Consider the following 27273-nt stretch of genomic DNA (forward strand, 5'->3'; position numbering starts at 1 on the left):
CAGTGTTCTAGGGCAAATTGGCCTCAGTGTGCTTACAGCGGAGGTTCTAATATTTAGACATAAAACACTTGTTACATCTGCAAGTATCATAAAAAGATAAATTTAAGAAAATGTGTAAAAGTCGAGAAAATGGCCTCAAACCTCAGGAGGGCATAAACATGTCTGTATTCAGTTTTAACCAATGATTTGGTGTTTGTGCTTAGAGTGGGCCACAAACAAAAATCTTGTTTAGGGCCACCAAAATCCTAGGGCCGGCCCTGATGAAGAGTGAGTGTAGTGGAGTCAATGCAGCAAGTGTATGCAGAGCAGGATGTGTGGTTGGTTGGTTGCAGTCCGTGTCTCTGCAGCCAGAGGACGCTGGACTAAACGCTTCCCTGTGACCGGGGGGGCTGTGATTAGGTGTCGGTCCATCCCAGAGGAGGGAAGGGAAGGGACTGGGGAAGCTGTCCTGTCCTCCTGCAGCCCTCAACGCCGCCGGTGCTGCTGCTCGTCAGTAGCAGCGCAGCTCATCTGGAGGAAACAACTATGAGAGAGTAACGTTAGCTAGCATGCACGGACAATTCAAGTAAATGGCGCCTTACACAAGGAAATTAAATCAGCGTTTGCTGTTCTTCGGCATTTTTCTGCCAATCTCAGGTAAGGAGCTTTTATTTATTTTATTTTTTTAATACCAAATGGTGAAAGAGTGCAAACACTTGCCCTGAGTTGTGGAGGGTTCATCATCACTGTGACCGACCGTCATGTTTGGGAGCTTTAACGTAACGTAACGTAACTCAACTTTTAAACTTTTAACGTCAAACTTTACGTTGACAAAACGCTACGAACAGCTTAAAATAGCAAATAACCCATACGTTTGTGACCCGAAAAGCCTGTTTTTTGACATTTATATTCTCTAACAAGCAAACCTGAAGTTACTGAAGATAAATTACTACATTTAAATGTCCAAATAAATGCTAAAAATAAAGTTCACAGTTACTACCATGGATATATGGTTACTATGGTTACTACTACCCGTTGTGTTTTAGCTAATTCAACTGTCAGTCACCATAGAAACTCAACTCTGTGAGCGATAACGTTACCTCCTCATTTTAACCAACTCCAACTCTTTTAAAACATCTTTTTTCACTGAATAGCAAACCACATACGTAGCCTATAACCTATTCCTAGATAGTATGGAAATGTTAAAACTGCTGCCAATATCTAAAAACAGTGGGTGTTCATATTGATGTTTGATTCAGACTATTTATCTACAATGGGAATTAGTGATCCTCTTCTACCTTGAGGCATACAATTACAGAGTAGTGAAAACTGAGACCAGCAGCATTTCTTGTCTCCTAACCAAAACAATCTGCTAATATAAAATCAATAACAATGGCAGAGCTAATGTTGGAGATAAATGACTGTGGGGAGATGCTGCCTGGTTTCATGCATGCCCCTCTTCATCCATTGATCTGGGAGAAAATACTAGTTGAAAACGAAAATATTTGCACATCTGCAGCTTGTAATGTTATTTGTTTGAAGTATGCGAAGGACCTGCGAGGTATTTTGTTCAGATATATGAAATCGTGGCCTTTTAGGAATGACAGAGTGTCTCTATTCAGTCCTCAAAGGTCACGTTAATGAAACATTACATAAAGATCATGCTGAGAGTTGGGCAGTAGTTTTCTGTGGAGACTACTGGAACTAATAGGATCAACTGCTTCACCTTCAGCTAGTGACTTTATAAGCCATAAGTAATTGGATTAAAGCAAAGCAGAGAGCCTTTATACAGCTACAATGTGATTACTGTACAGAACAGTAGACCTCATGTTGGCACACCTCCAAGCCTCTCAAACGTGACACTTTACTTTAGCAGGACAGTTTAATCCGTGTCACACTCATCTGACACTGTGAAACCCCATCCCACGGGATATTTAGCCATATTTATGACAGGACTAACTCTATACCTTTCTGTCCGGACCATCCGCTCCACGGGGAGCTGGTGCTTGTTTCAGGGCACCTGTTTGTAGGACTAAAGGACTCCATGTGTCTTTCATCAAGTGCTTTTGATATGTTCGATAGTAATCAGTCCCAACTGTTTCCTTCCACTTATCCTGGCCTGTTTGTTTGCACTTATTTGCAGTTGTGCACATTGTGTTTTGTTTATTTGCATTAATATATATTATCCATTTCCTGGCATTGACTGTGTGGTTTGTTTATTTGTTCGTTGCTTCGTTTTATATGTTGTCCCTTTGTATTTAAATGTGAACACTACTCTACTTTGGGGGCAATAAAGTTAACCTAACCTAACCTAACCTAACCTAACCTAACCAGCCTCCGGTATGTGTCAAAAAATCCAAACAAAACAAAAAACATGCCATGTGTAAATGCTTTAAACCTTTTAACACCAGAAACACCCAGTCCTGATGGCCACCATCATTCCTCATGTGTCCCCCCTTCTCTTTCTGCAGGTGTGTTATGCTTTAGTGAGTTATTTTTCATCAAGGAGCCCCATGATGTCACTGTCATGAGAAAAGAAGCTACTATTTTGGACTGTCAGGCGCATGGAGAGTCACCCATTGATGTCCGATGGCTCAAGAACGGAGTAAGAGTGCTGGAGAATGAGCGGGTGTACCTGCTCTCCAACGGCTCCCTTTATATTTCTGAGGTGGAGAGCAGAAGAGGAGACAAATCAGATGAAGGGTTCTATCAGTGCCTCGCTCAGAACAAGTATGGAGCAATCCTGAGCCAGAAAGCCCGTCTTACAATCGCAAGTGAGTATCATCATCACATTTGTAACATCAGCGTGGCGGCCATGTGGCGTAATAGAAGAAGTTAGATCTCTCTGTTGTTGCATGAATCATGATTTAAACTTATACACATAACTGTTGGTTTTTATTTATTTGCATTTTCTTGCTGCTTGGTTGTGCGCTCAGTGCAGCTTTGGTTGCGGGTTTTGGGAAGAAAAACAAAGTCTTTCAAAGTTAGAGCCCAAGAAAATACTGTTTGGAAGAGGAATACACCCATTGGTGTGTTAATGAAGGATCAGGGGATTTGAAAGGTTAGGAGCTGTCCAGGATACTGGCCCTGCAATGCTAAAGAGCAGATGACCCCTATTCACAGGCCGGGGCTTTCATGTTATTGCACCCTGATTGCTTGAGGAATTGTTCTTTTGGAATTCTTTCTCCTGCAGCTCTGTGCGAGTCGGCCTTGTATTTTAGGGGGGAGTGGAGAAGCTTCAGGCCGTTGTAGTCTTTAAGGTCCCCTCCTCCTACCCTAAAGGCCATGGATCTCGCTGTGCCACTTTTTCAGAGTGTATATTTACCCTTCGCTGCACATGCAATGCCCATCTGTACCAAAACATGCATTTTTAACATTCCCAAGCAATGTTTAGATTGATTGAATTGATAAGACTGAAAATAGCTGTTTTGCATATCTTGTCCTGGGATTAGAGTTTTAATGTGATGCCATGCTGGAAAATTGTTTTACTCTAATGTCTGTTCCCCTTCCAGTGTGATGCTGATGTTGAGAAGTAGTTGTTGAAGTGACGTCTGACCCGCTGAAGATAAATTCTGTTTATGAACTTTGCCTTAATGAAACTTTACGGACAAATCAAGCACCAGTTTGTGTTATGCAACAACTGTTGATTTAAAATTTTAAAAAAAGATCTACGACATTGCAGTGCTCTTGGGTGGATATCCTAGTCGGAGCTCAAATATCTTCCGGTACTTAAAAGTATATGTAGTTTTATTAATTAATTGAGTAGTTTACCTGCTATATAGGAGTTAAGAGGTGATAAAGGCTGCCTGTAAGCTTTACTAGTCTGTTTTAAAATGGCACTTAGACATGCTTGAGGGTCTATCTGGAAGCTCATAAAATTTGCACATACCTGAGAAAAGCTCAGTTGAAGGACACAGAGCTAGCAGTGGGGGTTGTTGCGAGTGGTGTGCACACACACACATACGTGCACACACACAAATGTGAATTGTCGTTTCCCAGTACCACTGCCTTGCCCGGAGAGTCTAAATGACCAAACTTTTATTGCAGGCCTTAGCAGGTCAGTAGGGGCTGGAGGCATTGCACATAATTGTTTTCTGCCTCGCTACTCTGGTGAAAGAGTGAAAAGCTTTTCTTTTTTTGTCCACATCACCCCCCAGTGCTCGCAAAAGAAAAGGGTTTCCTTGGTGGCAGCTATTTGTCCTGGTGTCAGTGGATGGAACAGCTGGACCTGCTCGCCACAGCAAGGCTAATTACATTAATTGTAAAAGTTTAAGAACAGAGATAGATTACACGTTTACATTTTGATTGAAGTGTCAGGGTCCTAATCCTTAATGAAACAGCGTGACTCTCTTGTATCACCTTCCTGTTGCATCAACGTCTGCTCAAAGAAGTTGGCAATGAGGTAGTTCAGTTGTCTTTGATGTATTTATCAGTTTGTGCGTTAGTTCTTCATAAGATGTGAAGAAAAGCAATGATGATGAGGATGTATTCAATCCTATAGCTGTGGACCTGCTTGCTCTTCTTTGAGGAATGTGATGGTAATGGAGGGTAACCTGAAACAGTGGTGCTGCTAAAGCGCAAAGGTGAGAGAGGATTTAGTCCTGATGAAAAGGTATGTGACACATGAGCCTCATCATGTGACTTAAGTCAATAGACTTCAGATTGATGGGGATTTCAGAAAGATTGGCGGAGTTGGCAACGTGTTTTTCTACGTGCATCATGTGAGACCACACATACACATGATATGGCATAAAATAGAAATCTGATTGCTCAAAAACAGGTGGGTTTGCCTTTGTAAATTAGGTGGTGAGAAATGTCAGCATCACAGTTTGGATGGTGTCAGAAAGAAAGATACACAAAAGGGCTGTTGCAGGTCACTTCCAAAGTTTATCTTACCTTACTAACTGCTGGTAAACACCTCCTGAACATCTGGATCTTAAGTTATCAGAGAAATATATGGAAACAAAGGTTAGCAAACTCCTGAACTCTCATGTCCACATAGCCTCAACAAAACACTAAACTGGTGTATTATGTATTTACTATACTGGTTATAATCACCAGTTCTCTTTGAATTGAAGAGTAGGCTGTCGATAATTTGCCCCCCAAGGGACCCCCAACTGAGAGAAGCTGATGCCAAGTCTCATGTTACTTCACAACATCACCGAATACCATGTTTTGTTATTGTTTTAATTGAAAGACTCCTAGTGGCAGAACTTAACACTTTAGCATTTAGTGAGACGGCTCAAAGCCTGGAGTCTTGTTTTCTCCCCCTTGCTGGACACGAAAGGTTACCATGGTTCCCCTGAACGGCAGGCGCAGAGGTCAAAGGTTTCTTTAAATTGTTCAATAGACAGAGGGCAGTGAGGCAGAGTCTAGTTTTATCCATTGCCTCAGTAGTCATCAGTTTTGTTTTCAGTAACACATTTCTCGCTTAAATTTGGTGCAATAACACAAATGTAACTTTTATCTAGCTGCCACCAACTTTATTCTGTGTCCCACACAACAAAGAGGAAAATAAAAGTGTTGTTAAAAAAGAAAAAAAAAAAAGTAGGTATTTGCAGATTGACTTATTTAAGTCTGTGTCCTGATCTGGAGATTAAAGACAATGAAGCCACTGTCTGCGGTGAGTGGTGGAGGTTTGCTGTTGAATGATTGGAAAACTTTGTAGGAGAGATAAGAGACTGGAGGAGGGGATGAGTTCTCCTTCCAACACCCCCCCCCCCCCCCCCCCCCACCACCACCACCACCACCACCATACCATGTCCGTTTTTGTTGAGAGGTCGCACTGCTCATGGGAATAGCTCTTTGTTTGGCCTGACCAGTGGTCACTTGACTATCCTCCTGCCGCCGCCTGTGTGGAGCAGCAGCACATCTGCCAACCAGCTAGTGATTGATCTGTGGGCTCTTTCAGCTTTGCATTCTTCTCCTTGTTGCTTATCAGCCCTCGTGCTTTTTTTTTCTTTTTTTTTTCCCAGAGCCTTTTATTAATCTTCAGTGGAGTCAAATAACATGTTAAAAAAACTCATCACTCAATTAAATAGCTGTGTGTCTTTCAGTAGGTGTACTTAGTAGGTGTGTAAAATTATTTAATATCCTCAGTAGAACAATAACAGAATCATAACCATTTAAAAAAAGTAACCTAAGTGTTGATTTACACTAAAAGCATGACTAAAATGCATCCAATACAGTGCAATATCTGTAGTTATAGTACACAACATGCAGGTAAAGTAGCCTATGCTGCTGTGCTGTGCTGTGCTGTGCTGTGCTGTGCTGTGCTGTGCTGTGCTGTGCTGTGCTGTGCTGTGCTGTGCTGTGCTGTGCTGTGCTGTGCTGTGCTGTGCCTGAGAAACTGACCAGGGTAACCAGAGGAGAGAGGGCTGAACTAATTCCTGGTATTTGTAAGGGAACCTTTGTTTGGGCCTGACCTGTCCACTGACCTTCAGTTTGTTGAGGTGCTGGCTTCAGCATAGGCCCATCTGTTGTAAGTTGAAGGGGGAAAGAAACCACAACGTTGCTCTTCAGGTTCACTGTGGACCATAGTGTGAACAACATACTGTAATACACCGTGTTTGTATCTTCAGCTAAATTAGTTGTTCTCTCCAACTTTGTGTCTGGAACTCTTGACAGTGTTTTTACTTTAAAGAGGAACTATGCAGGATTTTCACTCTTTTTACCTTAATTAAACAGCTTTGGAGTAATTGTGATGGTTAAATAAATGACTTGTAACTTGTTACGAGGGAGAATGGAGGCTCTCTGCCTTCTACGTAGCGTCTCTTGGCTGAAAACCAGCCTTGCAAGATGAGTGCCGCCGCCCCGGTGTCCCAGCTCTTGTCTCGGCGGCACCATGACAGAAACGCGCCCCGTAATCCATAATCTCTTGTTTACGACAGATACGACTACACAAATATACACATCGTAACATCGTATTATGATAAATAACGTTATCCACCGCTCCATGGATTGATTTCTCGCCGGCTTTAGTTGAAAACAAATGCACATGGAGGAGAGGAGGGTTAGAGAAACAGAGGAAAAGCGACCGGACTTGCGTAGTTACTCTTTAAATCCAGCATGATTTTATTGTAACGCTGCGATTTCACATGGCACAACTTTTTTAATTCCCCATATTAGTTGTGGTGTAATAACTTGCAGCAGCTGGAGTACATGTGTTGGTTCAGTTGTTGTAGTAGTAGCAGCTACTGGCAGATGTCACTGATACAGCAGCAAAAGGATATGATTACAAAACAGCATTTAAAAACTTCCACAGCTGGTGAGCGATGTGAGAGATTTTTTTTTTTTAGCAGTTTGCAGGATGGCAGTGCTCGTTCTGTGTGGTCATGCATGGCTCTGCTTGAGTTGGGTGCTCGCTAGGATTTGTGGAGGTCAGAGGTGAGAGGTGAGATTGCTGGGAAGGGCAGATGGTCAGAACTATTTCTTCGTGCTTTTGGGGAATAGGCAGAGGTATTTACTCTGGGGTTAAGGGTTTTATGCTTATATTTACTTGTATATTCTTGCTTTATAGTTACATTTTGATGTAGTAGAGGAATTGGAAAACATACTCTCTGTGAAAGTTAAAAACATTTTCATCATTTTAGTTAAGTAACACGGGAAAAATAGATGAACGAATAAGTAAAGACATTTAAAGTGAATCACAGAGAACTTGATGTGATTGCTTTGATAATTTCAGCTGCACATTAGATGCCCTTTGGCAAACATCACTGCTCAAACCACAAGGTCAGGCTCCTATTTTCAGTTCAGAGTGCTCTGTCCACTGCTCGACAAAGCCTAGCAGTTATAGATTTTCCACCTTGTCTTAGTAGTTTATCAATAATCAATGATTATCCTGCTGTTTGTCAATCCAGCGTCATTTGACTGCACGGAAAGGCAAAGTAGAGAGGCAGAGGATCAGTGGAGCTAATCTCTCATGCCCTGCAGTCATATCACTTCAGGACACTAATGGCATTTTTGTAGGGGTCTGCGTTAAGGGGAAGGAGCGTCTCTCTGCTTCTGTCCTCACACCAAACAACCACAGTGGAGCTAAGGAGATTTAACTTGTTGTGGTCATGATAAAAAAAAAGATCTACAACACCAACCAAGACAGGATTTTCCCCAATACTTTTGGAAAAAAGTCATAAAAGCCATAATTCACTAAATGTCAAGCTGCTGTTTCACACCAGAACACCTGGCATCACTGCCCACACTGTCAGAGCCATCCATCACGGCCCCTGCTACACACACTACCGCGTTTTTATTACAGAGCAGGGATTTTCTCGAAAGCAAAGGGGTTGTGTGTCTTTGTGGGAAAAAAAACATACTCCAAAGCAGGGGAGTCAAACTCATTTCAGTTCAGGGGGCACAAACAGACGCAATTTGATCTGAAGTCGGCCGGAAAAGTAAAATAATTGCATGGTAACCCTATAAATAAAAAGAACTTTTCCCTTTGTTTGTTCATATGTTTACAGCTAATACACTATTCCTTTCACAAAATATATGTTGAACAACCTGAAATTTCTTGTGCAATTTCAAATTTTCACACTTCAAATTCATCCTGAGGGGCCGGACAGGACCCTCTGATCCTAAATAGTAACAAACTCCTAATAAATAAACTCAGTTGCAGTAGGTGATGTGTAAATCATAAGCAAAGGTTTATGTTTGTTTCATGGTTAGTGCCTCACTTCATATGCATGGAGATTGTGACCCACTGCTGCAGATGAAACTCTGGGTGAGAGCACAGAGGCTAAAAGAGCATCGCAGTGTGTTTGTTTATCCATTACTTAAGAGGTGATAGTTTCATCCTGACAGCAGACATCTTGAAACAGACCTACTGAAGTTACAAGCAATTTGGTTGAATACACAGTTACACAACTTTATTTTTCTGCCCCAGTGAAAAATCCTTTTAGGTCCTATCGATTTGTCCATGTTTTGATCTATTTGTGGTAATGAACGTAATGTGAACATGCTGTGATTCCCAATGTTTTCTTTTTTTTGGTGCTGTCAGTATTTGCTGGCTATCAGAACAGCAGTGCAATTGATTTCTTTTAACAAATGATTGATTTCAGGCTTCTGCAGCTTTTTGAGCACAGAGGGGGGGGATGGGACAACACTGTGTGACCTTTAATGGCTTTTAGGACTTTTATGGCCCAAGAGGAACCGCCGTCAAAGGGAGCATTTATTTGCAAAAAAAAAGAGAGCTAAAACAACTTAAATCATTATAAAATGCATACACTTCTCTTGGCTGTTTGGTTCACTATAAAAGGCTTTATTGTGCTTCACGTCGGGCCTCATTTGCTTGCTGCTCAGCTGGCGGCTGACAGAGAAACCCTATCCACGCAGGATGTAACTGTTCCACTCCACTCATCACCTTCCTGCAGCACTCAGCAGGTCTGTAGCTTTAGGTAACAGGGATCTGTGTTTTCTGACGCCCACTGGATCTGACGGAGATGAATGGATGTTTGAAACGCGTCAATATGTTTGGAAAAACAGGGTGGTGTTTCAAAAATAGCATCTGTAAAAAAACATTGAAGAATTTCCTTATACTTATAATGATTTAATTCCTTAATCATATTTCTCGCTGGTTTAAGGGCTTTGGGCAGTCTGGTTGGGCGTTTTACTGATTTCATTCTTGACTTCATGCCACATATATGCTGTATTATGTTTAAGCAAGGTTCGAGACAACAAATGGAGCGAAATACAACACTGGCTTTCACAACAAAGAAACACCCCCAGGCAAAGGAGTTTCCTTTGACATTATCTTTTTTTTTAAAAAAGAAGAACATATTAGGGATGAAATCATGAATACTCTCTTGCTCTCGCTTTATATTCTGCCAGTACTACTTATTGCCTTTTGAAAAAGTTGTATTAATTGATTAATTGTTAAATCTATGAGTACAAGCCATATATACTATCACTCAGAGCCCAGGGCTACGTTTGTGAATGATGTCTTTTGTTTGACCAACAGTCCGAGCTAAAGAGACACAGTTTACAATGATGTATGACTTAGAAAAGACAGGGAGTCCATACTCACATTTAAGAAGCAAATGTTTGACATTTCTGCTTGAGAGGTGACTGAAGCGATTAATCACTTATCTTAATAGTTACTAACAGTTATTTAGCTAACCAAATAATCAATGAATTGACCATGTCAGTTCTCCATGTGTTTACTTTATTGGGATCTGTTGGGAGAAAGATGCTGATACAACATCGCTCCACTCTGAGATAGAGAAAAAGCTTTTTATGAAAGTATTCCCAAAAAAATGTCACATATTTCTGCTTAGATAAAAAAAAAAGTCTTTAATTGAAATTGTCTGTTTTGCTGCAGGTATCTCGTCTTTTGCAATCCAGCCAACGTCCATTGTGGTGATTGAAGGCTCAGTCGCCAGGTTTTCCTGCAAAATCAGTGCCCACCCTCCTCCCATCATCACTTGGGAGCACAATCGGGTCACGTTACCCCTCGCCACTGAAAGGTACGCACTCCTGTTGTTTTCAGTTTAACGCCACGGTATTGTTTTTGTATGTAGTTACTCTACAGTAGACTTTTTTTTTCTAAGCTGGACTTGAAATGTATTCTCTAATGTCGCCCAGAATCACAGTCCTGCCCAGTGGTGTCCTTCAAATACACGGAGTGCAGCGGGCGGATGCTGGAAATTACCGCTGCATTGCCACCAACATTGCCAGTCGCCGGCGAAGCACAGAAGCCACGCTCACAGTCGCTCCAGGTGTGACACTTAGCTCTCTTGTTAAAATGTATTTTATAAAGAGCAAGACAGGGAAAGTGGGTTTTGTGCATATATGATTACCAAAATCTAGATTCAGGGAATATGGGATTTTGAATGTTGTAGCCATATTTAAACAAATACTGTCATGATACAATAAAGTTCATGTTGAATCTCCACAATCAAAACCACTGAAGCTTTTTCTTCCCTGTCTCTCTGCAGCTCCCACCCCCCAGCTTCCCCAGAGGCCGCGCATCATCGCTGGGCCACAGAACATTTCGGTGTCGCTGCACCAGAATGCCGTCCTGGAGTGCATGGCCACAGGCAATCCCCGACCTATCATCTCCTGGAGCCGAGCAGACAGCAAGTCCATTGATGTTTATAACACCAAAGTGTTGGGAAACGGCAATCTCATTATCACAGACATCAAGCCCCAGCACGGAGGAGTGTATATGTGCAGAGCCACCACTCCTGGCACACGAAACTACACCGTTGCCTCAGCCAACGTAACTGTTTTAGGTAAATTTAGATGTTTGGTTTTCATAATAATTCATAAATCAAAAGCTTCATATATGTGTGCAAATGTCTCACTGTTGATGTTCCTCCAAAGCGCCACCATCGTTGGTGGAGTGGCCGGAGAGCCTGACGCGCCCCCGTGCCGGCACCGCCCGCTTTGTGTGTCAAGCTGACGGAGTCCCAACACCTCACATCACCTGGCTGAAGAACGGAGAGAAAGTTCACTCCAATGGTCGAATCAAGATGTACAACAGGTATCGTTCTCCCCATTTTAAAGGATAATACCTGTAATTTTGCTTTATATGCACAGAGATGCAGAACTCTAACTCCCTTAAGCATGCAACACTATTGAGACTCATTTAACAGTCATTGTTGACCAATTTAAGACAATTGGGATTAATAATTCACTACCGTCCCTTTAGTAATAAGGAAACTGAATAATTTAAAGCAGTGTAGATGGGGTCTTCGCTGGTTTCCCTATAATTTACTCCTGTTTCTTTCTCAACTGCCCGTGCTCGTTAGAGGTAATTATCGATGACGACACTGTGGTAAAGGAGCCTCAGGATGAAACCATCTGTTTGCATAATTCCTCATCTGTGTTTGTGTATGCGTGTGTTTTTTTTTCTTCAGCAAACTGGTGATAAACCAGATAATTCCTGAGGATGATGCCATCTATCAATGCCAGGCGGAGAACGAGCAGGGATCAGTCCTATCCATGGCCAGGCTGATTGTGGTGATGTCGGAGGACCGTCCGAGTGCGCCCAGGAATATCCGAGCTGACACGGTGTCGAGCTCCGCCATCCTCCTGGCCTGGGAGAGGCCTCTGTATAACTCTGATAAAGTTATCGCTTACTCAGTGCACTACATGAAGGCAGAAGGTGAGTCATGAAGTGTTTTTTTGCACCATAAGGAAAACAAATTAGGAAGGAGGAATGTGTTTAAACATAAAGACATGTTTAGGATCGTTACACCATCAGGTCTTCTAACATGCGTAGTATCACGTCAGAGCAACGTTTAAACCAACAAATGCAGCAAAATACAAACCCCTCTATCACAGTAGAGAAAAGAATCAATGGACCAGGATTTCCTTTCTCTTTATCATTAAAAGACAACAAGAATAAAATACATGTTTTATGTATTTATTTTGCAAAATAATACATTTTCATTTTCAATCAAGACATTTTATTGACCTAGTCTTTATACTGTAGAACGAATCGCATTGTTGTTTACACGTACTTCTGGGTAGAAAACCAGCATGAGAACAATAGTGAGAGTTTTGCTATATACTATACGTATATCTCATTTTTCACGTCACTATACGTTTAGACGCGTTATATAGCCTTAGAAACAGCGGTTCAGGATCTAAAATTTTTGCCTGCCTGTCTCCTAAGTATAAGGTATTAGCTAATCACGAGTTGTCCACTCTGTGTTGGTGGGCAAAGGTAAAGAAAATGGAGCACTCCCTCAAAATGAGGTAGAACAATGGATTTTTCTTGACAAGCAGGACTTCGTCATCCAAAGACCTTAGCCCTGTGGAGTTTCAAGATCCATGGTCCCTTCCTCTTGGTTGATAAAATGTAGGATGCAGACAGAACTATTCACAAAAAGCACAACGGTCGCAGTGTGGCAGCAGAAAGGCCTGAAAGCCTTTCAGCTTCCCTGGGAACTCTCGCTGCTGACAAGAGTCACATTCAAACAATACAACATTTCATGAAAAAAAAACTCAAGCTTGTTCATTCAAGTACTGCACTTAATTATAATGCCACTGACTTCCATGGGGGGAGTGAGAGGTACAGAATTCACTTGGTAAAAAAGAAACACCTGCTGGATTTTGTTGGGGATAAGGAGGTCAAAATAAAAGGAGCATGCTGAACAAAATCCCTCAGTTTTATTCTTGAATAACTGGAATCTTTCAAGGATTTTCTGTACTTGATTTAGACTTAGTGACACAATCTCCTTGTTCCCAGTCACAAAGAATGGCCGTTCATTGACATTGACAGAGTATCAGATTGTCAGCTCTGCACCTGAGGACGCAGACAGAGAGGCTTGGCACTAATTGGAGGCTCTAACGAAAGGAAGAACTAATTAGTCCGTGTGTGATGGAGAGCCCAGAAGTGTGCATTCTGCGAGGGCAGTGGGAGATTTTGAATTAAACAGGAGGACAGACTTTGTTCGACTTTTTTAAGGGAGGCTTATTGACACATTCATAATGTGGAGAATGCTCTTTTGTTTAATGTCAAGTACCTTGTTTACCAGGCCAAAAGTAAGACCGGTTGCTTAAATAATAAGGTTTTCTTAGCAATTTTGCCTTTTTAAATAAAGGTTGATGATAATAATAATGATAGTGTGTGTGTCACATAAAGATGAATGTCACTTTATTTCACCAAATATTGCAGAAATAAACACAGTAGCTGTAAAAAAAAATTGTGTAGTAACATGATCATACTTGAAAAGGATTTTAGGCTAGAGTTAAAATTGTTGCGGACATGACGTTTATATTGATAACTCGCTATGAATGGACACAAGATGCATTTCCTCATACACACATATTCATGATCATAAACACCAAAAGGTGTGTTACATTGCAACAATTATTTTGTCTGATGCGATGGGTTTTGATGTTGAACACCTTTCAGTGTTGCTAAAATATGCTTTAAGTTATTGAAATTGTTACGAAAGCTTCTCATCCTACTATTCATTGGTTCACATAAGATGATAAGAGGTCATAATCATTTCAACTTGTGTTATGATGCTGTCATTTATCCAGGATTAAACAACGAGGAATATCAGGTTGTCATTGGAAACGATACAACTCGCTACATTATTGATGACCTCGAGCCGGCTCGCAACTACACCTTCTACGTTGTTGCCTACATGCCGATGGGAGCCAGTCGCATGTCGGACCACGTGTTCCAGCACACACTTGAGGATGGTGAGTCATTAACGTAGTGAAGATTGTAGACAATAAAGTAAAGATAAAATGAGGAGGGAAAGGAGGAATTGATCTTTTAAAACTGTCAGACTCTGTTATTTCAGTGGGACCCCAGAGACCATTTGTTTGAGACGTTTCATCCACAGTGAATTAGATTTGCTGTTAACATAAAAAATAATCAAATTGTTTGTATACAGATTTCTACATACGTATGTTATACTCATGCCCCAGGAGTATTATTGAACTCAAACCCCCTTTGTTCATAGTTTTAGCCTCTGGGTCTGACTGCCATGTGTTTGTTCTGCATGACTGAAGTTATTTAATGATATTACATAGATATCTGTGCTCAAGGTTTCCTTAGGTGAGCACTTTGGAAAAGAAGATGTGATCAACATTTAATTAAAGAAGGAAAACTGAATGGAATTAATTCACATCATTAATCATGTGTGTTTTATTGACAAACTATTGCATCAACAAAAACAAATACAAACAAACTAAAGACATGTACAATATTCTTACAGTCTTGCAGATTGGTGTATCCATCAATTATTATTCCAGTCCAGTATCATCGTATCATACCCTTGTATCGGGTCCATTTTTTTTCCCATTTTCTGTCCAGTTGTGCTTCCTGTTGCCTCAGTATGTGTGTCAGTTTTTCCATTAAAAAGATTTCTTACACAATTGTTATCCAATGACCTTTCGTTGGTGGTGTTTCCTTTCCCCAGCTTTCTTGCCTGCCACCAGTAGTATTTTGATCAAATATCCATCACTAGTGGTAACAGTTTTGTCTGAGAATTTACATTGATAAAGCACTAAACAGGTCTTAGGCACCCCATATGCTAATATTTGTTGTAGCTCCCTACGTGCAGCTGCTTACCACTTTTATATTTTTAAATGCGTGGATGCGTGGCTGTATAATATTGTGAGGATAGTCAATATCACAACAGCTGCAGCCACCATAATTTCTGTAGCCCTTCAGTTTCACGATCAGTTTGTGTTTGGATAAGATCCTTTATCATTTTATAGCGTAATATCACGGTGCTTTATATTCCCTGGAAAATTGATTGAAAAGCTGTTTGTGGATTAAATATCCAGACAGGGATGTCTGTTTCAGCTAATTCATCAAATTCAATGCTTCATAGGTCACGGTCATCTGTCATATTGATTCAAAAGTGCCATGAAAAAGTATTGCCCACATAATGGCCTAATTTAACCAGGGATATTCATGCAATTGATAGGGTGAAGGTATAAGGTTATAGTAGTTTGCACTGTTACTTTTTTTCATTGCCCAACCCTCGTTTTTATCTGCTCACTCTTCTCTGCTGGCACAATATGTTAAAAATCTGAATATGAGACATTTTTCATATCTTATTTTTTTATAATTTCATGATTAAGGACTTTTGTTCAGTCTTAACTCTCCTGTTTGTTTGTCCACAGTTCCCCTCCGTGCCCCTGAGCTCAGCCTCACCAGCCGAAGCCCCACAGACATCCAGGTTTCGTGGCAGCCTCTCCCAGACAAGCTCAGTCGCGGCCGAGTCTCTGCCTATCGTTTGTCCTATCGCACCAGCACTGAGAATACCGTCTCGCAGATAGAGCTGCCTGGGGAGAAGACCCACCACCTCCTGGAGGACTTACAGCCTGACGCCATCTACCTCTTGCGTATTGTTGCTGCCACCAGCGTAGGGTGGGGTGAGCAGTCCGCCTGGACGTCTCACCGCACCCCAAAGGCCTCCAGTGCTCGAGGTACAGCATTAGAAAGATTTGTCGGTAACACTTTATTTGACACCTGAACGCATTATAACCTCATTATAATGAGTTATAATGCAGTTAGAGCACTGTATAACTATAGTTATAAACACTCATAAATGATTATAATGCTTTATAACAATAATCATAACACACTATAAAGTATTTTATCATGACTTATAAGGTCAGGTATTATAATACGTTACAGTTGTTAGTAACTCGCTGACAATGCCCACATCGATAATGCATTATAAATATAGTTATAATGTGTTATAATTGGCTTATAAATGTGTACAACTATCATTTTAAACACTCATAAATTATCATAATGCTTTATAACAATAAGCATAACACATCATAGAGCATTTTATATAAGGTCAAGTATTATAATAGAGTTATAATGCTCTATAATGTGTTATGCTTATTGTTATAAAGTCTTATGATAATTTATGAGTGTTTATAACTGTAGTTATACAGTGCTATAACTGTATTATATAACTCATTATAAGTATGGTTATAATGCGTTATAGAGATAGCCGTCAAATAAAGTGTTAGCAGTTTGTCTTCATGATTTCTGAAATAGCAGTGTGTAACTACAAATATGACATCAAATTTTGTGATTTTTTTAGAATTTCAAATGTACAGGCACATTTAAAAAACAAAAAATAAAAAAAACATCTACACATAAAGGAACTTGACACAAAAATCAACATTATCACTGAACTCCTCAGTTTAAACCATGGGTCAGAGCAAAGAGAGGAGCTTCCTCTAATAATCTTGTTAAGGCATTGCGTTTGTTACTCTGTGACCTTTGCCCCCCACTGTCAGTGACACTGGAAGGGTTTCAGTCATGGGTCATAAAGGGAGCGACTCAGGCCTCCGGGTGGGAAAGAGTATATGGCTGTTTAGAGCTACATCTGAAGCTCTGAGGCGGGAGGAGGGGAGGATTCGTTTTTCCTGCCCATCTCTATTTCTCCCCCCGTCTCCAGTTTAAACTCACACAGGAGCCTTCGATTGGTAAACTCCATTCTCCTCATTCCTAAAATAAAAATGTGTGAAATCTCTCCCTTGACTATTAGTGTGGCCGTCTTTGGTCTGCACTGAGTGTGAAACAGCTGGTGAGGCATCAGATGGTAGTTTCACTTTTCAAAGTAAAAGCTCCTCCGTCCATCACGTAAACACTCGTCAACACGGTTTCAAGTTTTCTAAGAACAAGCGTTGACTTTGACGTCTTGTTTGCTGTAGATAAAACTCAGGAAGTATCACGATAATTTGCTGTAGCACAGTATGAAAATGAAAAAAATGCCGGCAGCCTCATTTATTTTAATTTACAGAGCGATATCTCGATGAAACTGTCATGTAAAATGTTTTTGTGAATCTTTTCTCAACAGTTCCTACGGCTCCCGAGCTCAGTTTGGAGCCTTTAAACTGCACCACTATTTTGGTGAGCTGGAAGTTAGCACCCAGAAACTCAGCTGGCGTACAAGGCTACAGACTCTTCTACCACGAGGAGAGCCAACCGGAGAACGCCCCGGTTCAGCTACGAGCCTTGGATAACAGACACACCATCGGAGGCCTCGGTGAGTTTTACTTTACATCATTTTCCCAAAGAGATTCACTACAAACCTGCGTGTTTTAACAGTCAAGTTACATTATTCAAGCTCATAAAGTCTTTGGTGTAATAATAGTTCATGGTGGAAAAATGTGGTTAAAAGCAGGAACCGAGCTTATGACTAATTAAAGGGATACTTCACCAAAAATCGATAATTCACCAATTTTCTACTCACTGTCATGCCAAGAAAGGGTTTGGAGAACCTTCTGAGTCATCAAAACGCTTTCGTAGTTCCGGGGGGGGTCCGGCTGGCAACGGATTTTCATATAATGGCGGCAGATAGTGCTCACTTTTGAATCGTCCAAAACACACACTATGAAACATCCAGATACCTCCATACTGCTCGTCCGTACTGACCCAAGTGTCCTGAAGCCGCCACATGAAAAAGTTGTTCGGGAAAATTTAATTTGATCTCTGTGTTTAGCCTTGTTGTAGTAGTAGCTCCCAGTGGCTCTGTTGATGTGTTGATGAGATTTGCTGCAAGATGTTTGTTCATCGTCGTAAACCATTGGATGTATGATGTAAACACGGAAGAACACCTCACAGAAAATCTCGCACAGCCACTGGGAGCTACTGCTACAACAAGGTTAAAAACAGAGATCCAAATTTATTTTTTCCGAACAACTTTTCCATGTGGCGGCTTCAGGACACTTGGGTCAGTACGGATGAGCAGTATGGAGGTATTTGGATGTTTCATAGTTTGTGTTTTGGACGATTCGAAAGTGAACTCTATCCACCGCCATTATATGAAAATCCGTTGCCAGCCGGACCCCCCCTGGAACTACGAAAGCGTTTTGATGACTCAGAAAGTTCTCCGAACCCTTCCTTGGCATGACAGTGAGTAGAAAATTGGTGAATCATTGATTTGGGGTGAAGTATCCCTTTAATTAGCTTAAGGCTTGTCATGTGTTGGTCAGAGCTTCATGAAGCGTGGAATAGAACAGCAACACATCCCACTACCATGACCCCCAACCTCTGTCCAGGGCTCTAGTGTGTGTGTGTGTGTGTGTGTGTGTGTGTGTGTGTGTGTCTTCCAGCAGCTGCTGATGTGTTTGGGGCATATCACAGCTCTTCTGGCCTTTAGGTCAGATTCATTTTGGCTTTTTTTGTTTGGGAGAGGAGAGGGGGCTCAGGCCAATGCAGCGGACAACTGACCATCTGTGGCCAGAGGGGTCAACCAGGTGGTCAGCAGCTGACTTGTAAATCAGGAAGCTCAGCGCTGGAACAGGATCACAAAGAGAGAGAGAGAGAGAGAGATGAGGAGGAACTATAAATTACTATAGGTGTTAACTCTAACTCCTGCAGGCATTTAGTTGGTTAGATATTTAGTTCAATAGTTTAAGCTGTTATTTTGACCGATGCCAACAACTACTGCTGATATAATTCATTTAAATTCCTGCATATGATGTAATTTTATTGGCTTAATGATTGTATTGTTGTTTATAATGCCGAGGAGTCGTAGCAGTTCATAAAAGTCACATGGATGTTTTTTTTCCCCCCTCAAAGTTCCTTCTTCCTTAATCAGATCGATCTGAATAATGAATAAATGTGCGAAGAAGAGGAAGTTATCAGCTGATTAAATTATTAAGGCAATCAGCAAGATTAGCTTCGGACATCAAAAACAGAGCTTTAGCTGAATAAAAAGAATGATCTTTTTGTTCCTCTTTGATAAAGGAGCATTGCAGGGCTGTGTTGTGAAGAGAGGGGAGCTGTTTTGTGGAGGCTGATTTACTATGTGTTTTATGACTGCTTTGAGCGGTGTTGCTGGAGGAGCATTGACATCAAAGACTCTCATTGTGTTTGGCTTGGAGAGCCACAAAGATAGTTTATTAGCCAGGGCATTAAGGAAATGCAGCCTCTCACCAACTGAGCCGTGGGCCAAACAATGAGCTGGTCTTGTGAGCTCACTATCTTGCTGGTCTGAGATCTTTTTCTCATGAATTAGCTGCAGAACTGAGGAGCATGAGGGGAGAGGTGCAAAGTGAAGTATCTGACCTGTGTGCCAACATCCTGAAAGCTGTGCTGCAGGAATCTGACTGAATGTCTTTGAAGCTTTTTTTTCTCCATTACTTCCTTCTTAAAGACATTACTTTTTGATTACCACAGCTGCAGCACCATTTGTCAGAAGTGAGACACATCTATTGATATGGCAGAATTCAAAGACCTTAGATTAAAATTTTACTTGAAAAACTTGAAAAATGGATACAAGAAATTTAAACATTTCTGAAAATTTGGGCACTCCTGATACGAATCTATGCCAAATGCTAAAAGCTAATCTGATTGTAACACAAATGATGACAAGATAAAAAGTCGGTGAACTCATTCAATAGTAAGAATGTATCAATCTGTGCAAGTTTGTGGTTTCTTGCTAATGCATGTAATTCTTTATTTGCATGAGGAAGAAAGGTATTTCTTTGAGAAGTTGCTTTTTAAAAGGCTCCTTTCGACTCGACAGTAACTTCTCTGTATCCAGAATGGTTATTTACTGTATTAGCTGTTAAGACAGTTATTGAACTATTTAATTATGAATGAATGCAGCGATGTCTCTGCTGCTTTTACCCAGCTTAAGTTGTTCACTTCAAGTAATGACAGCTGAATGAAGAGATCTTTGGTTGATTCATTTTTTCTGTTGTTTTCTGTGCTTTAATACACAGAAAGTTGAACTGTGAGAATTATTTCATAGATTTTTAAATGTCTGTTCCTATTGCTCCTACTTCCTGCACGTCTATGCTTCAACTATTTACAGTATATCCAGATATTCCACATTATCTTCAAGACTACCAAATGCTCAATGTTGATTATCTCAGCAGGGGATCCTGCAAATTAAATCTGCTTGTACAGTAAATTGCATTTCCTATAATTGCTGAAATGTTGTACACAGCAGCCATCCCCTTTTTTGCCAATAGCATTGATTTCTAAACTATCAACTGCGACAAAACTGTGGATACTGTGCATCCAGCTCCGTGTACAGCAGCAGAGGAACATGCTCTGAGTGAGTCGCAGTTAAATTATCGCTTATGACGATTCGGATGATTGAAAGCACACCCTGGGAGACAGGAATGTGTGTGTGAGGGGCTCCGGTCGGGTATAAATGACACAGAGATGTGACCTTCCCTTACATGTGTACTCTCTGCACGGCCCATGAGGGGAACATGTTGTCGTAGTCGGGGTTTAAATACCTCCCATACCTGTTGGCACCAGGCAGAGCTGTGTGCACAACTGTAGATTTATCTGCAGTTGTGCACACGACATTTTAAAAAGGTCATTTTTACTTGTATGTGTGTGCGTGTGTGTGTGTTGATTTGTGTGAGTAAGGGCAAAAGAGAGAGAGAGAGGGGGGAGGAGAGAGAGATGATAGATGCTGGTGTGAGGGTTCATACAGGAGTTGACATTTATGGCCCCTGTTCAGGCCTGGTTTGCTGCAGCCTGGGGGGCCTTTTGCAAGGCTCAACAAAACCTCAGAGGCCAACAGGATCTGCATTTTGGCTGTAAAAAGGGGTCACTACAAATGGTTCAAATATGTCTTAAATACAAACAGCATAATTTATGGGAAAAGGGCCATGTGGGATTCTCTCACAGGGAAGGACTCCACTCAAGGAATAACACGTACAGTTCATTGCAGCACATGTCCTAATACATTTAGTGTACAGAAGTTTGTTTCCAATGCTCTATCAAGTCATGCTGAAACAATCATCTGATCAATTGACAGTTTATTGGCAGCTATTTTGATCGTCAGTTAATTTAGTTAAACCTAAAATGCCAAATATAAGTATTTCCAGAAGTGTAGATGGATCGGCTACTGTTGTCTGTTTTGCGTCACTGTAAAATTAATATAATTTGATTTGCTACCAGTAAACAAGAAAAGACGTAGATGGTACAGATGGAAAAGTCACACTCACTCACATTAGACTCTGTTTCTAATTTTGCTGTTGTTTGTTTGTGTGCACCACAGGAGATAATAATAACTGGTGACTTTTAGGACTGGGTAACACTACTGTTTCACAAGTTCCCGATTCAATTCGATATTGATTCATTTAGAGATATTTCCGTTTTGATACCAATTTGCTTGGTTATGAAAGAGATTTATCACAAAACTAATGTTGCAAATTTTACAAAGATGGAAACTCCCCAAACTGGTTTATTATTTATGTATTGGTAACGCTTTATAATAAGTACACACTTTTAAGCATTAGTTAAGCCTTAATAAATACTGAATTCTTCATTTATAACGCATAAATACTCATTAGCATGTAGTTTATAAATACAGTTAGTGCTTATCAGTGATGAGTAAAACATGTTTAATCTCTGTGTTTATAAACTACATATTAATGAGTATTCATGCGTTATAAATGAAGAATTCTGTATTTATTAAGGCTTAACTAATGCTTAAAAGTGTGTACCAATTATAAAGCATTAATTCAACAACATGACCGATTACAGAAGTAAACAGTGCAACGGCATACATTAAAAGATCAATCTAATCGGATCTTTCAGATGAAGATCTATTCAAACTGGATAATCATATCTAAATGTTGTCGAGAGCTTCAGGTGTCAACAACAAATCTGTCCACTGTGTTGTTTCTCTTATCAGAGCACTGCGTCATCCCCCATTAGGTTTCATTTTATTCTGACTCTTGGTGTTTCCCTGTTTTTCCACTCACTTCCTCTGCTTGACCCTCCCCCTTCAGAGCGAGCGCCGTAACCCTCCTCCTTTTGCAGGATTTAGCTTGCCAAGATTCCATGTCAAAGGTCGTGGCCCAGATGTCACAGCTTCCCCCCTCGCAGAGCTCCTCTCTCGCATAATTACGGCACATCCATTGTACTGTGGGGCTGTGGAGAGGTGCACGCTACATGCCTGCTCCTCTTTAGAGGTGGACAGGCTCAACAAACCGCTCAGAAAGTTTGGATAACAGAGTAGTAGTTTGTACTAAAGTTACACAGACTTTGTGATTTCATTTATCTTGTTGCAAAGATGTACTCAAACAAAGTTACTTGTTTTAATGCCGATCATCAAACCTTTATTTGCTGCCCAGAAATCCATCATTAGTATGTTAATTAAATATTTTTGCTTAGTCTTTACTGTTAATGGGAAAAAAAATGGCTGCTCAAGATGCAGGCAATGCAAAAAAGAAACTCATCTCATATTCCACAGCCATGACCCCAGATTCTTTCAAAGTTTTATCTCGGCCTGACCTGCTAGCCCTGCTCTGGCTCCACTGAAACTCCTCAGGGCTGCATGGGGGGTGGGAGTAGCTCGACTTAACCCCCCCCCCCTCCTCCCAAAAAACCTCCCAATAACCTCTGTGAACACCGATTCATCTCCTGTGGTCTCCCTCTTCTCCGAGCCCCCTAAATGTCTCAAACTTTAATAGAAAGACTTTTAGAGATAAGATGAAGATGGTTCGTGTTTGATGCAAATGTCAAGTTTGAGCGATATTTCTGGAAGGTCAAAATAACAACAGGCCTGCAAACACTGGATTAGACTGACATCTACATGTATAATCCAGCATTTTAACCAGTCAACAGTTGATATTCACTGACTATTACTAGATTTTACCGCTGTCACCTACAGTATATAGCTAATCAGTAAATACATAACTTGTTCCATTCTATCAACACATTCTACGTAATTTATCAATTTCATTTTCATTTCATTTCATTTTGTTCCAGCCAAAGTCATTTCAAGACTTTTTCCCATAAACATACCAAAACACAACACTTTCTTATTCCCTGGTTGGAAAGGAGCAGGGACAAGATACATGTTATATTGCCTGCCCTTCGCTCATTATGTAATTATTCTGAAATATTCTGTGACTGAGCAACAGTCTTAGGATATAGTAAACAAACAAAACAAAGTTTCAATCTGACATTTTTTCATTAATAAAAAGAGTTTGTGAGTCATTAATTACATTCTGATTGTTATTTCTTTTAACATTTTCTTGAATTGGAATATATTTGTACAGAACTTGAGATCATTGCAACAGTTTCTCTAAATGACTCACAATATTGATAATACATGCAACATTTAAATCGGACCCTCGTCATTATTCTTTTAAGGGGTAAAAGGGACATTTGGTCAGATGGCTTTTGTTCAAGAGGTTTCTTCAGGGTCACTGAGGCCTAGAACTGCTGTTGACCGTCAGCCGTGTCCTTCCCAGGGGATTTTGTCCGTCAATTTAACCCCCAGATTGTGGACCTAAATAGGCGGCGGCTGACCACTGACCAGCAGGCCTGACCGGGGCTGGAGAGAGGCTGGGTCTTTTTTATTTGCACTGAAAAGACTTGGTGACAGGGTGATGGATAGTGCAGCGGCGGCTCTTGTGCTCTGCTGCAGAAACTGACCAAAGGACTCACGACACCGAGCATCTGTCAGGCCGCCGCCTCACCCTCTTGTTCCCACCACATTATCAAACCCGAAAAAACCTCTCTGACCCCACACCTACGCACTTCTAGTCCAGCACTTCTTCACGTAGCGCCGCCCTGCTGCTTCCTGTAGGAACCACAACGTCATCTGGCATTGTGATGAATTATAACCAGATGGGATCAGAGAGTCCAAATAGACCAAGAAGTTTGTTTTTCACATTTTACATGATGTTTAATTGACACATTTTGGTTTTTCTCTCTCTGTCTCTATCTCAATGAAGACCCAAGGAAGAAGTACCACGTTAAACTTCTGGCTTACAATTTTGTCGGAGATGGCTACCAGGCTGATCAGACTATCAGCACCCCCGGATGCGTCTGTAAGTCTCACAATAATCCTTAAAAACTAAATTCATTTGCATACTATACATTATGATAGTGCTGCTTTTATTTGCACTTGTCATAAAACTGAATATCGATCTCAAGGAAATTTAAATCGAATGCAACTGGACTTGGTTATTTGTCTTGGAAGACGTTTCACCTCGCACCCAAGAGGCTTCATCAGTTCATGTACACATCGGACCAGTCCCAGCTTGGTCAAATGTGTCCAGACCAAGTCCAGTTGCATTCGATTTAAATTTCCTTGAGATACTATGACCTGGACAAATGAGAATATTCACAGGCCCATTATTGTCCATGTGTCTCTCAGCTGTTCGAGATCGCCTCGTGCCGCCTCCGCCACCTCCACACAACGTGAACGCCAAGGCTAACAGCTCGTCCGCCGTGTTTCTGCACTGGGGCCGACCGGCCTTCACCTCCAGCAACGCGGTCAACTACACCGTCCGCTGCAACCCAGTGGGCCTCCAGAACGCCTCGCTGGTGCTCTACCTGCAGACGTGAGAACTTCTTTCATTTAAAGCAGCGTTACTAGGTTCATGTGGCAGAGAAAAGAAATAAGAGACTAGATGATTAAAACATGCAGCTGTGTGTTTTTGCACGGCTAACTGCATGATAGCTTCGTGCCGATGCCATAGATCAGACCTTATCTCGACACAATCTTCTCTTGCTGGCAGTAGTTTATGACAACAGCATAAAATCAGCTAAATGATAATAATAATACTTTTATTTATAAAGCACTTATAAAAGCAATGTTACAATATGCTTTTACGAGACAATAAAATAAATCTTACAAAATAAGATAAAAACAATAAAGATCGTAGAAACCAGGCAAAACAGAACAAAGTAAAAACAATCCAAGTATGAAAAGACGAAAAGAAAATAGAGGATAAAATGATTATGTATCATAGAAGGCCATTTGATAAGTCTCACTTCATGACAACCACTTGTTCTGGTAAAGTTTACAGGTCACCAGTATTTCTGTGTTGTCCAGTCCCGCCAGCCTCACTGCCAGCACAGCTCTATGTCACCATCTGTTGGCCGTTTCTAAAGGGGCAGTTCACCCCAAACACCAAGTAAACAATGAGCAGGATGAGCAGGATTGTGAAATTCAAGAGAGACATGTCAAATAAACTTTGACCAAAGTAAAATTGACTGAATTTTATCAGTATGATGTGCACATGCACAATCAACATCTTTAAACCTCAGCAAATCACTGAACTGGTCCTTTAAGCATGTGTCATGTCTTGACTCTGCAGGAATGAACAACACCTCCTGGTGCGAGATCTGGAACCAAACACCAAATATGAATTTGCTATTCGTCTCCACATTGATCAGCTGTCCAGTCCCTGGAGCCCCGTCGTCTATCAGAGCACGTTCCCTGAAGGTGAGAACTAAAACATTTAATATCATTGACTGTTCACTGTGTACTCTGTATGAAGTGTCTGTTTTTATTTGATTTTGATGAGGCTGCACTACATACTGATGCTGTTTTGTGAGGAAAATGTATTTTTTAAAGTGATTTCTTCATTTGTTGTTAGTGTGAACATGTCAATGTTCACAATTATGAAAAGACAACCTCTTTTTTAGTGTCCATAGTGTTTTTATTTGACCATATTCTCTCCATCCATCTACACACAGCTCCCATGCTTCCTCCTTCCAATGTGAAAGCGACTCTGATCGAGGTGGACACCGCGCTGGTTTCGTGGAAACCCCCAGATGAACCCAACTTATCAGTGACACACTACACAATCCTGTACGCCTCCAGACATGAATGGATAGCCGGTGAATGGCAAGTGCTGCAAAGAGAAGGTGAGGAGGAGGAGAGAGTGAAAAGAGAAAGTGTGAGAGAAAGAGGTTACACAGATGTGAAGGGGACGGGGACACACAAAAGACTCTTCTCCTGTCGAAGATAAAAAGGTCCATTGGAAATCAGTAATTCATCGTCCAGTCCGTGTCTCTGTTCATTGTGATCTCTGAATGGTGCCAGGACAGGTCAAGCTCACTCTGGTTCGGCGTTTTGACCCTTTACAAACAAAGACCACAGATTCCCATCAGCAATGCAGCAGAGTCAAATGCACTCAGTCCTCTCTTCTCAGGTGTTGATCTATTTGCAAAATATAGACGAATCCAGCTTTAAATTCATTGTAAATAAGCAAAACACAGGCAACTGCTATATTAGAGTTTGTACATTACATCCCGTTGCATTGTGTTTATAACTATGCAGAAAAGAATACAGGTATGAACAAATGAACAATCCTACATAAGTCTTGGTAAATCAAACATTTGTCTCCAAAACAAGAGTCAGTAACTGTAAAGCTGTTGTTGTATCTGGTTTGTGAGTGAGCGTAGGATTTTTTTTTAGTGCCGATAACTCAAAAACAGGAAAGACACAGAACTTTTACTCTTTATTGCCATCCAAGGGGTCAAAAGTAAAGCCGATCACAAAAAGCCCCTCCAACTCAGCCCAGCCCCCTATCACTTCTAACTGAACACCCATCCCCCTTCGGTTGCTGGTTTGGACACTGGGTGATACTGGACAGGGGAATGTGTATGGCTCTGATCCCCTGACCCCACCCCAGGCTGCTCCCACATATCAGCTCTCAGCAGAGAGCCATGTTTTTATTGGTTGTGTGTTTCACTTCATCAGAAATTCACAATTAGAAGCTGAACAATTGTCCGACCAAAAAAGTTAAGAAAAACACAGCAACCTATTAAACAAACAGAGCTATATACTGTTTTATTGTTTAAAAATAAAGTCTCTTGTCCTTTGGACAGAGCTATGAGCTGTTGTTTCCAGTCTTTAAAAAACAAAATGATGATTTGCAGCTTGATATTATTATGGAATAGTTTTAAGAGTCGTTTTAATTTTCTCATCTAACTCTCAACAAGTAAGCAGATGAAATTTCCACAACATAAATGTTGACTGTAGGATGTAGGATTACAGTCCTTATTTTGAGATGTTCGTGATTTAAAGCAGATATCAGTGGAATGTTTTTGTTAATATAAGTCCTAAATAGTCC

General features: G+C 40.9%; 1 protein-coding gene across 1 annotated transcript in view; it reads left to right on the forward strand.

Moving 5' to 3' along the window:
* The first annotated feature begins 460 nt into the window (after positions 1-460).
* Positions 461-27273, forward strand: part of prtga (protogenin homolog a (Gallus gallus)) — a 30779-nt gene continuing 3966 nt past the window's right edge. Inside the window, exons 1-14 of the mRNA XM_085761887.1 lie at positions 461-636; positions 2451-2753; positions 10295-10439; positions 10558-10691; positions 10911-11207; positions 11299-11458; positions 11835-12082; positions 13972-14136; positions 15574-15879; positions 17274-17462; positions 24139-24234; positions 24564-24750; positions 25510-25637; positions 25892-26062. Of these exons, the coding sequence (XP_085618013.1) occupies positions 570-636; positions 2451-2753; positions 10295-10439; positions 10558-10691; positions 10911-11207; positions 11299-11458; positions 11835-12082; positions 13972-14136; positions 15574-15879; positions 17274-17462; positions 24139-24234; positions 24564-24750; positions 25510-25637; positions 25892-26062 (2596 nt within the window). The 5' untranslated portion in view covers positions 461-569. The remainder of the gene's footprint in view (positions 637-2450; positions 2754-10294; positions 10440-10557; positions 10692-10910; positions 11208-11298; positions 11459-11834; positions 12083-13971; positions 14137-15573; positions 15880-17273; positions 17463-24138; positions 24235-24563; positions 24751-25509; positions 25638-25891; positions 26063-27273) is intronic.

Source organism: Trachurus japonicus, chromosome 3 (genome assembly GCF_045865225.1).
Source record: "Trachurus japonicus isolate A0001 chromosome 3, Traja_1.0".
NCBI lineage: Eukaryota > Metazoa > Chordata > Actinopteri > Carangiformes > Carangidae > Trachurus > Trachurus japonicus.